Source organism: Primulina huaijiensis, chromosome 1, assembly GCF_012295235.1.
Source record: "Primulina huaijiensis isolate GDHJ02 chromosome 1, ASM1229523v2, whole genome shotgun sequence".
In the NCBI taxonomy this organism is placed as follows: Eukaryota; Viridiplantae; Streptophyta; class Magnoliopsida; order Lamiales; family Gesneriaceae; genus Primulina; species Primulina huaijiensis.
Window position 1 is genome coordinate 21,466,809 of NC_133306.1, and position 11,290 is coordinate 21,478,098.

General features: G+C 35.3%; 2 protein-coding genes across 4 annotated transcripts; both read left to right on the top strand.

The window, feature by feature from the left end:
* The first annotated feature begins 330 nt into the window (after positions 1-330).
* LOC140984246 (mediator of RNA polymerase II transcription subunit 17-like) lies at positions 331-6,071 on the top strand. Of its 3 annotated transcripts, none has more exons than XM_073451519.1 (9): positions 331-524; positions 1,199-1,457; positions 1,551-1,773; positions 2,950-3,063; positions 3,275-3,360; positions 3,492-3,852; positions 3,985-4,449; positions 4,574-4,891; positions 5,540-6,071. In XM_073451519.1, the coding sequence occupies exons 2-9, from the start codon at positions 1,360-1,362 to the stop codon at positions 5,852-5,854; spliced, it is 1,980 nt and encodes a 659-aa protein (XP_073307620.1). In that variant the 5' UTR covers positions 331-524; positions 1,199-1,359; the 3' UTR covers positions 5,855-6,071. The 3 variants fall into 3 exon arrangements, with proteins under 3 accessions (XP_073307620.1, XP_073307638.1, XP_073307629.1); XM_073451537.1 differs by having other exon boundaries at positions 4,574-4,814; positions 5,540-5,868; XM_073451528.1 differs by having other exon boundaries at positions 340-515.
* A 913-nt stretch (positions 6,072-6,984) lies between these two features.
* LOC140984264 (uncharacterized) lies at positions 6,985-10,778 on the top strand. The gene is made up of 4 exons (XM_073451547.1): positions 6,985-7,755; positions 9,002-9,166; positions 9,240-9,291; positions 10,354-10,778. The coding sequence occupies exons 1-4, from the start codon at positions 7,499-7,501 to the stop codon at positions 10,441-10,443; spliced, it is 564 nt and encodes a 187-aa protein (XP_073307648.1). The 5' UTR covers positions 6,985-7,498; the 3' UTR covers positions 10,444-10,778.
* The last annotated feature ends 512 nt before the right edge of the window (positions 10,779-11,290 follow it).

Sequence of the window (11,290 nt, forward strand, 5' to 3'; positions counted from 1 at the left end):
TGTTTTTTAATTTTATGCAAGTGTGTTTTTTTATATGTTGTACTCTTTCATTAAAAATTTATAACAATATTTTGATTTTAAATAAATGATAGTCATAATATAAGATAAAATTATTTTACGTAATAAATATATTTAAAAATAATATTATTATTTATTTTAAGTAATAGTCATTTACATTGTGTAAATAAATTGAAATTATATTTATTTAATATAAAATAATAATAATAATGATAAATGGGTGGACAACGGGATCGACAAATAACGAGGGTTAACGTTAGAATGAATGTGCACTCCAGACGTTTTGATGAGTAGGTGGGTGTTACATATTCGTATCATGAAACGTTACCTGGCAACTTGAAGCTGCGCTTTCTTTCCCAAACCCATTTCGCCTATTCCTATCAACGAGATTGGTAAAATTGAAAATTTACTGCAAAATCAAAGGCATTGCTTCTGCCGGAGCTTTTGCGATACGTCCCCTGTAGTGGCGCCGCCGCCGCCTAATTTCTGACGATGATGTGATTCAGGTACATTTGTTGTGGCTTGCTTTTCATTATATGTCGTGTGTAAATGGCTTCCAGTTTTGATTTCACTCAAGAATTAGGTCAGACTATAGTGGTTGCGACTTCGATCGAAAGTGTATAATTCCTGTCTGTTTATTTATTTCCGGGATTTCACTGGTAACGGTGGATGATTTTTGAGTCCTCTCTCCTCGCACACTCACTATTTCCATGAAATCAAATTTCGTGTTGAGCAAATCTGAATGTTTTTCTTGCGAAAATTTGGATTGTTTAGCATCATTGCTTGGAATGGCATCTATTGGGATAGGCCGATGAACTTTTGGATGTATAGAAGGCTGTATAGTCTCAGCTAATGGACAGATGCATTGTTATTTTTCCTGGGGCAGTTTATGTTTGTTTTTGCTAAAACAGAGTTTGTCATTTTCACAAGCTGTGTGGGGTTTTAAAACTGGTGAATGATATGTAAGAAACTGAACTTAAAAAAAATGCAATACGATTGGTTGTTTTAGATAAAGCACACAAATATTTTTGGGGCGATTAGTGGTTAGGATGACCCTCGATAGAAATGTTCTATTGTTATTATTTTCGTTTGAATTTCAACAATTCAGCTTTCTTTTGTTACTTGTTTCTGTTTCATACAATGCATTTTAATTGTCTTACATATTCTTTCTACATTTCAGACAACAACTGCTTATATTTGTCACTCATACCCAAATCTCTGCGAAGGCCTTGTCAACTGTCATGATTTAATGCTTCGCTGCTGAGAGACCTCTCTTTCTGTCTCCTCAATCTCTGGTTCACGTCTATTGGTGTAAATTTCTCTGAAATCTTTCGAAGATAAATGGCCGAAGATCTTAAAGATCTTAAAGTCTCTCTTGATAAGCTCCCAATAAAACGCCTGGATGCTATAGAGGAAAATGGCTTTGAACGCTTTCCACTGTCTGACTTGCCCACTTTCCTTTTCCATTGCATATTATGCATTGATTGACATATAGATGATGACTGATGTGTATGTTCTTATATGTGTGGCAGTGATGTGGGTTATGATGAGAAGAGAGTAAACTTGATACGGAGAATTGATTTTGCTTGGGTGGTGGAGAGAGAAGATCCCAATAAGAAGCAGAAGAAGGAAGGTGCGACTTCTGCAAAGGATGTTACAACCAACAATCAGCAATCATGGCAATGGCAGAGCTTAGTCGAGAATTTACAGCTTGCTCACCAAGAGCTCTCTGTTATCATCGATCTCATTAATACGGTAAATTGACTGAATTGTACACATGTGAATATGCCAATCTATTTTCCCGCATGTTTGTACTTTAAATCCCAAATAGGATGATTTATAACTTACTTGACATGAGTGGGTGCGTGTAATATGTCCACTTTGTACAATTTAAAATTTTAGTGTGGAGGAGGAGGATTCCTTCTTTGATTCCGAATTTCATGTTAATAAGCTAAAAGATGTTTTACAAGGCTCGACTAATATAGCTTTTGAAAAGGTTATATAGTTTCCTTATAGTATGATAATTTCTCTTTACACGTTTGTAGACAAATTGTAACTTAAATATGATAATAAAGATCATAGTCTAAGTCGGACTGCTATTATGAAAATCAAATTCTTAAGGATAGTATGTAAAAGGCGTCCTCCCAGGAATCCTTAGTATGGCCTAATTGAGGGTGCAAAGTAGCTTTAAGCATGGGAAAATATGGAAAGTGAACCACCTCCCTCAGCTGCGGACATACCCACTTAAGGTTCTACCTTCTTAGATGGTGCCTACGCATGCCTCCTGTTACACTGTAGGATAAATGATGAGTTCATGACTTTTTTCCTTTATTTACCTTTAAAAATTTGCACATTTTTTATATTCTGTTAGCAGATTTCAATATTTAGCTTGTACACAATGAATAGACCAAAACAAAGTAGGTACTAAATCTAATTGAGTGTACATAGTAGCATTAATCATGGTCAAACTTTACCCTGTAGGATGAATCATGGCGTTGTTACTGTGGTTACTCCGCTTTTACACGTTTTTGGTGTTCTGTTATCAAATTGAGAGAATTAGCTGATTAGCTTGTAGTATTACATAATTTGAGTGTTTAGTTCTTTATTGCGTTTTTGGCTTTAGCTCATATGCATTTTGATCAACCTATTTCCGGACTTCATTCTAACTTTCAATTCTCTTGATTATAGTAAGCATGATAGTGGGATTTTCCGATGTCTTATAGTTTAAAGATTAGTCTGACAGGCTGGGCTACCTTGATGAACTATTTGGAAGTTGATTTTTTTGGCTCATTCTGCCAGATCTCTATTTGCGGTCTGTAATCATGAGATAATAATTTTGAACAAGAAACATGGTAAATGGAGGGATTCAAAGAGAAGTATGGCCAAAATTTTGTTTTTCACTACACTGAATATATGATATGGTTTATATAGGTAGAGGCAAATGATTCTGTAACAGTAGCTGGCATGACGCGGCCAAAGCAGTTGCCTTACGAGCATCTCTCTGACCTCGCTGTGTCTACAGCAACCAAGCTACAAAGTTTTCGGGTATTTTATTTATTATAGACTGCAATTTTTTCCAGTTTTAGTCTTGTATTATTACAGCCGTGATGATTTGTTTTTCTTTTTTTTTTTGGTATGGTATATCGATTTGTATTTTCTTAGCAGGTTTGAGAGTGTATTTCAGGCTGTTGTCTATTTTTTTCTGCATTTCAATGCTATGATGCATTATGTTTGTATTCTTTCTTTCATGGTTTAGCATCTTGGTAAAACTTTCAAGCAATCTGCTAAAGCATTGGAAGAGCAGGTGGCCAGAGAAGCTAGATTCTATGGTGCCCTTATTAGGTAAATCTGGATTGTCCCATGGAAGTAAAAAACTTCCATTTTTCTGTGCACAAGACAAGTACCATACGTCGGACATAATTTTTCATTCCTCTTAATGTTGAACTTTTGGCCACATTTCTCATGGATGACAGATTGCAACAAAATTGGAAAGTTAAACGACACCGTTTGGTGGCTGCTGCCTCTGGAAAGGAGGGCTTCTACATTGATTTATCTGACAGTTCATTAAATGATTTGGCTTCTGCTTTCCGTCCATCGTCTATGTCTACAATTCTTGTTGAGCATGATGCGGCTGGAATGCTTGCTGTAAATTTGCCTCAAAATTCACGCCGTTCTCTTCACTTTGAGTTTCTCGGCTATAATGTGACAAAGCTACAGACCTTGCCTGAAAAATCTGCCAAAGAAACTAGAAAAGAACATGCAAGTGATGATAAATGTGTGAGGGAAATTCATTCCATTCTCCGTGACGTATATAGGGCGATATATGATGAACATGTAAATCAATTTGTAACTGTTCTCTCTAGAGTTGCTGCTGAACATCTACTTTATAGATCCCTTTAAAGAGGAGATTTCTACTAAAATTGTGTATGTCTAAACTATTTTTTGTATTTCGTTGCACTGATTTAGGTGTTCGATCTGGTAAATCGCGAAGCATGTAGTCCATCATTAGCTGCCAATTTAACCGGTATCAGAGAGAACTACTTACGCCTTAATATTGATCAAGAAGAATCTGTCTCCATTTCACTTTTAATATCCGATCAAGTTCATCAAACTTCCCGTGCATCGAACAAAAATTCACCTAATGAAGCTACAGATGAAGCTTTGGGATCATTTGATGGGCTAAATTTTGGAGCAGGGATAGAGAAAGCGATGATATCAGGGATTCCAAACCGAGTTGGTTTTGAGATTTATTTGAGACAATTATATCATGAATATGCCTTCGTCAGATCAAAAAATGCAGCTACATCTTCATTTGGAACTCGAAGTGCCAGTCAATCAGTAAAGGACAGCTCAAACATTCTTGGCCATTTCTGCATGTCTATAGCTCACAGAATCTTCTCAAATAAAGTTCTGTTAGTGCTGGAAAGTCTGGTATTATGCTATTAATTTCTGTCAGTATTTTACATTATGATGTGTAACAGTGTAAGAGTAAAAAAATTAGAATTTACAATCACATAGAAAATTACTCTATCTTAGAAGTGATATGCTTTTGAAGGTTTGCAGGACTCCATATATTCACTTGATTTCTCATCCCACTTGGCGCTCTCGTTCATCTACCTGGATACTCTCGATGAAGATACCTCAATCCATTCTTCAGGCTGGAAGCCAATTTCAGTTGTGTTCTTCTGGCAACATGAAGAATGTAAGATCTCAGTTTTGGACCAAGGTGGTGGTGATTGATGATTCCATCAAGGTAGAAGGGGAAGGTGCCCCAAATGTGGTTGGCCTTTTCAAAGGTAAGGCTGACGGGTTTTGTGCTGTTAATGGATACAATTGTGACTTGGCAGATCTTCCTATAATACTCCTTCAGCAGGTAATTAATGCATTATAGAGTTATGCTTAGTCTGTAGAATGAAGAGTTAAGGTTGCATATTATTATCATAAAGACCCAGGCCTCTTATCAATTGTGCATCTTTGATGTTTCCTGTTTCTGCATAAACAACGATAATGTTTTGTTTTAGTAGCTGCTTTCATTTGCTTTTTCTGTGTTTGGTAAGATTTTATATTAAACAAGCCTATGCAACTTATCTGGTTAGGTTAGGTGAATCTGTTCATTATGCCAAGGTTCGTTGCTTGAGTGCTAGATTTCAGCCTTTCCTATTTGAAGTTATCACAATGGAGATGGGGGAACAAAAGTTTAGCTTTTAAAAATAAGATATTTTTCTTGCTTGCTTCTTCGAAATTTCTACCCTGGGATAGAGCATAATCTGTATTGGGTGGTAGAAGTTTTGATGCAACAAATATTATTTTTCTACCCCCTTTAGTGTTTCTTGTTCTTCTCTTTGAGACAAAGCAGCATCACACTAACTTTTGTTTAGAACTGCATTTTACTCTTCCTTTGCCCACCCTTTTCAATGTTATTTAGGGAATATGAAATGCATGGAATGGATTCTTACAAAACAAAGCATGTTAGGTGTTAAATGGATATTCTTAACTAAAATTGAAAGAGATTTTGTTGTAGATTGCTAGCCATATTATCCAGTGGCTGCATGAGGAGGCCCTCGTTGTTGGTATCAAAGCGAACAGAGATTTTTTGTCCCTTGCATTCGAGCTGGAGCATGGTGAAATAGTTAGTCTCGTGGCTCATGTAGACCCTGATAACATTGATGGATGCATCTCTTGGTGGTTGATAATGGATGACGGACCCACCGAAGAACACAAATTTCACTCAGACCTATCGAATGGCGAATCTGAGAGTAGGAAATTCTTGGGGTACTTGTCTCTTGATGTTTTATACTCCACATTGTTGGACTTCTTAAACTTATGCAGCTGTTGACACATTAAATCAATCGGAAATTTATCTTTTACTTCTCATGTATAGTTTTGTATCGAGATGATACCACGCCATTAAGCAAGTTGGCACACCGGTTCGACGGATACAATACACGCTATTTTTTTGAATATGTTTTTAGTATTCCGCCAAAAATATTTATTAGAGATATAATTTTAAAAGCCGAATGCGGGATGTGATGATTTATGGTTGATTATGTGTTTGGGAGGAGATACAGGAAATATCAAATGATACGGATTTAGATCCTCTGCTGTGGTCGAAAATACAGCATTTTGTGTTGTGCACTTTTTACACGAGATGATCGACTGATCATCTCGTTTTCTCTGACAATTTTTCAATTTTATCTGACGCTGTGTGAGGTTCATCAGAACTGATCATCTTGTATAAAAATACACATTACTAGATAATGTGTTTTCAATCACAAGAGAGTATCTAAATCCCAAATCATACCAGAATGCACTCTGCTGTGATTAGAGTATGTAAATTTTTTTTTAAATTAGTGACCGTTTTGGAGATGTGAAGGCACGCAATTATTGTCTAAATGATAGAAATGTTTCAATCACTAATCTTAAATAAAAAAATTGAAATTATCAAAAAAAATATCCGCAAAACATGGCCAATTTGGATTCCAATCCTCCCTATAAACAGGTCACATAAATGAACAATTTTTTGACTTTTGTGTTGGGTGTATTCAATAATTGTTGAATTTTGTTTTGAAAAATAGACATTTCCTACTACAACAAGAAACTGGTTGTAATGGCGTACCAAGAAACTTTGGATTTATTCGGATCGTATTAAAGATAACGATAACGAATTTCCAAAGTTTTTTTAAAAAAACTAATTGTAATGAATATAAATTTTATAATAATGAAAAAAACTAATTGTAATGAATATAAATTTTATAATAATGACAATGGACTTTTTACATACAATATGAGTTAGACAATCCCATTAATTTATGGTTATAGCAAAATTTTGGAGGGAAAAAAATTACGCCAATTATTTTGCCGAAATTAAACATTAACTTTGACGGGGAAGAAAAGTTAAAAGAAAATTTCGAATCAAAACATTCTTTAATTTATTTATTTATTATTATTTTGTTGTAACATTCTTTTAATTTTGATCCATCGGTCTTCCGCAGTCGTTGAGTTGTCCACAAAATCTCTTTTCAAAACCCCCCGTCTCCTTCCCTCCCTCACTCGCTCACGCGGATCTTTTGTATATAAACGTTTATTATTTTTGTTGATTATTGATCATTTGAGTATTTTTTTTATCTGGGAAACCGAAGGGTGACGTTTGCTGGATACTCCTCCAAGAATTCATCGATACAGGGGAAGTTTTTCTTTTTCTACTTGTCATTGATGTGGGTTTTGTGAGATTTTGATTTTTTTTTCCGCGTGTGGCTTTGACTTTAGAGATGCTTAGTGGGTTTAAGTTTATATGTAGGAATATACAGTCTGCGGTACTGTTCGATTGGTGGAGTTCTTTGGTTGTTTTAAATTAGGCTTTTGGTGTGGTAAAGTTACTGCCATTCATCTGTATTTGGACTTTGAATTTTAGGAATTTTAGTTTAATTTTGTGGAGAGAACAACTTCTTTCGCTTGCCTTTTCAAGTATTGGTTAGTGAATATGTCTGGTGGAACACCGGTTGGGGGTGGATACATGAGGCAAAGGCATAGTCAAGGTTATGCCTCAAGTGGTGATGACCTTGAGGATGATGCATGTTCGAGGCTAATTTATCGATCGCCTTCATCTTCGAGAAGTCGTAGATGGGTAGAAATCTTGGAGAATTTTCTTTGGATTTCCTCTGTAATTTTCATCATATATTATGGGGATAGAAGGTCAAATTTCATATACCTCCTGTGGCACGATGATCGAATCAAAAGGTATGACTGTGAATATGGAATATTGTTATTTATCTTAGCAAGATTCAGGTGAATGAGGTAAGCGGGAAAAATGTGTAATCATAATAGATGGAAAGGAAGATTTGTTTCCATGAACGAATGCAGAAAATGTTGTAATGAAATGCCTCTGAGTTATTGCGATCATGAAACGAGTTACCAATAATTACTAATTCATAATTCTTGATAGTTGATAACCAATATGTAATAATTTGAGATAAGTATGTGTTATAGGTTGGTGCAGTTTTTTTTATCTAGTAATTCAATTATTTCTCTTTTCTCGAAGATTTGGAGAATCGTAGTTTTAAAAATGGAGAGCAAATAACCGATTTCCGGCTGTCTCCGTAATTGTTCCTGGAAAAATCGTGACATTCCTTAAGGTTTGAATAGGTGAACCTGATTGATCTATAAATTGTTTTCTAAAATTTGCTAAATGGTTTTGGTTTTATTGTGAATTATTTACGCCTATTTTTTATTCTTATTAAGGTCTGTGAGTTGTTATGTGTTGAGTTTTGGGGCCACCATGGGTGATAGAGAATTCATTCTTATATAATGTGGTTAGGGGTAGTATATTCCTAATAAAGTTGTATTGTAGTGAGGCCCTAGCTATATCACCATTGAATGTGCATTGTATAGCCTTAAAATAACATACATAATCACAAAATAACAAATGTTAAGGATTGAGAATGATGAGTTTCCTTTGGATCAAGAAAATGCTTTTCTTTATAGTATTTGCTCCATTAAGCTATGGTTTCCCCTTTCGCATGTCCCCATCTGTTGGGCCACTTGAATTTGTTGCTCTTTGACTTGGGAATGGAAAATAATGGACGGCAAAAGAAAAAAGTGCCATAGAGGAATACGACTATCTCCTATTTTTCTTATGTTTGAAAATATATGTATCTTGTAATGGTGGGTTGTGGGCTTTAGGAGTTAGATTTTTGTAAGCCAGTTAATTAGTTAAGTCGTTAACGGTATATTTTTCTGTACAAGAAAGATAGTTATAACGATTTTGATAATTCAATCGCTCCGTTTCTTCTCAACATGGTATCCCAGACAGAGAGCCTGAGTCTAGGTTCTTTATCTCACGCAAAAAACAAATAAAAAGAATGAATGAACATTCGACATTGTTCACGCGAACATTAAAATGGTGTACTTCATGCTTTAAAGAATTTGATTGACATTTCAGGCATATCATAACTTGTAAAATATAATTTCTGTGTTCTTTATGCAGGATACCATTGTGTGTGGGACTGATAGGTGTTGGTATGAATGTTCTTTTTTTCTGGTACACAAGCATGATTGCTTGGGGACTCCGAAAGTCTACTGAAATTTGGGATGCTTCAAGTGCACCTGCCCTACCTTTTATTACATTGATTGGGCTTCTATCCTTCTGCCTGTAAGAACTATAATCCTCATCTTTCAACTCTATTTCATTTTTTTTTCATATATGGCACATTTTCTTTATTCAGGTTCTGTTTTGCTTTGTGGCCAATCTGGAGTTTTTTGACATTGCCTCTTGTGGTATGTTTCTTGATGTTTTTATCGTGTATGTGTTCTTGAGTAGATGATTCTAAAGTAAGCGCCTGATTATTTTAATGTCCTCGTTTCTGCTTCCCGGAGTAAAGTTACTTTGTGATATGAAAAATCAATCCTGTCTTTGTTTCAATACTCAACATGGTTGTGTTTAGTTGGGGATGGAAGAGATCGATAAAATATTGCTATCTCATTACTTCTTTGGTTGGATTTGATTCTCCTTTATATCATCCAAGTGGCATAATCCTGTGATTTTTCCTTATAGTTTTTATCCTACCTTGGCGCGAGAGTTTGTCATCCATTTGTTTTGAGATGAAATTCCTTCATTACCCTCATCAATCATCCGAAATAAAAATAATAATTATAATAAAATTTGAGACCAACTTTAGCCAACAAGAGACTAAAGGGATGCTACAGTCGGCCATAAATATAACTCAATAACACCAAGCACAGTAGTAAAAATAGCAAAGGTGGTGTGAGAAGGCGATGCTCATAGCCTGATTTTAAATGTATAACTGTGTTTGGGTTGTATATCCTCGAGTGGTGATGATCAGATAGAGGTTGAGCTTGAGATGAAGGTGGTGAGGAATGAGGATGACGATTATGACAATGTTCGAGGGAAGTTAGCAGATAAATTAATGGAATAGTATCATCTTTTGTTGGTAAAAGGGAGGTTTAGGAGGTGTCAAGACTCAAAACACAAGGTCCAAAACGAAATCCTTTGTTCCAATATGTTCTCCATCTTGTGATGCAATTTGATATGAGTGCCTCTTATCCATGAACTATTAACGTTTAACGGGCACCATCATGGCTGCTTTGTTTCCGAAAAAACAGCACAAACGTCAGCATAAGGAATTATTAACTTACGGATAGATGGCATCGATCAACTAGAACTTGTGTCTACCATTCGTTAAAATGATAAACGTGGTACCCATTTTAAATTTGTTTCCGTTTATTGAAATTCCAATGTTTGAAGTAATCTTTTTTCAAGTCATTTAAATTTGCTGATTGTGTATATCTTCAAGAACTATTCCCCCCTCATTTTTGCAGTTCACTCTATTCATGGCATGCATGGTGATTCTGCCAAACGTCTTTGTGGGCACATTAAAGAAACAAATGAATTCGTTTCGAGAAGACTGAAAGTGATTGGTATTCATTCTGCTCTCTCCCCCTCCCGGCATACTTGAAGGAGACGTGTCCAAATTACCGTTGAAATTTCACTACTCTGTTTCAAGAACACAATGCGGTTGAAGACCTGTCTTTTATTTCTTGGAATTTCGGTTTCGTGTTTTGATTCATCAAAAATCTTACTTCCATTGGTTCATTGATGGAAGTGTAGGCGTGGATTTAGGTTGTTTTTGTTTCTGTTTTTTTAAAAAAGAAAAATTTGAAAGAGTTTTTTTTTTTTTTTTAAACACAGTATGATAGTGTAAAGCAGCAGATGTATTTTCTTTGAATAGGCAGCTGAGTCTTCCTTCTTCCTTGAGTTAAGTAAGAAATATTTGACAATAGAAATCACTCGGAATAAATTTAGTCAAATTTGCAGAATACCCTTCGAACTTGCTACCATTATTCAAGAAGGGGTGAGAATTGGTTGAGCTCTTGTAATTCCACAACCTCGAGGTCAACTAAAAGAGTAATGGACTCGAGCACGAACCATCGAGCTCAGATCGCAGTCGGCTCACGAATGAACTCTCTATATGGAAATAGTGTCAATATTTTTATTTGACAATAACATAATAAATACAATATTTAAAATAACAACTTTGTTTTATATTATCAAATTCGTTCGGGCTTGAAAAATCCCAAGTTCCAAATCAGATGGAGCTTCACATTCAAACACAATTTGTTCTTATCTTGTGCATAATGGGGAAATTTTCACTGGAAAAAGTTATACACACTGTATATATTGATAAATATTCATTCTTAGATACACTTTTACGATATTTATATGGATAACATCTCGTTTCCCTTGCATAATCATTGT

Coding starts and splice junctions, on each gene's coding strand:
- LOC140984264 (XM_073451547.1), top strand. CDS start 7,499: ATGTCTGGTGGAACACCGGTTGGGGGTGGATACATGAGGCAAAGGCAT. Junction 9,167..9,239: donor GGGCTTCTATCCTTCTGCCT/GTAAGAACTATA, acceptor TTCTTTATTCAG/GTTCTGTTTTGCTTTGTGGC. Junction 9,292..10,353: donor TTTTGACATTGCCTCTTGTG/GTATGTTTCTTG, acceptor TCATTTTTGCAG/TTCACTCTATTCATGGCATG.
- LOC140984246 (XM_073451519.1), top strand. CDS start 1,360: ATGGCCGAAGATCTTAAAGATCTTAAAGTCTCTCTTGATAAGCTCCCA. Junction 3,361..3,491: donor TTCTATGGTGCCCTTATTAG/GTAAATCTGGAT, acceptor CATGGATGACAG/ATTGCAACAAAATTGGAAAG. Junction 4,892..5,539: donor CTATAATACTCCTTCAGCAG/GTAATTAATGCA, acceptor ATTTTGTTGTAG/ATTGCTAGCCATATTATCCA.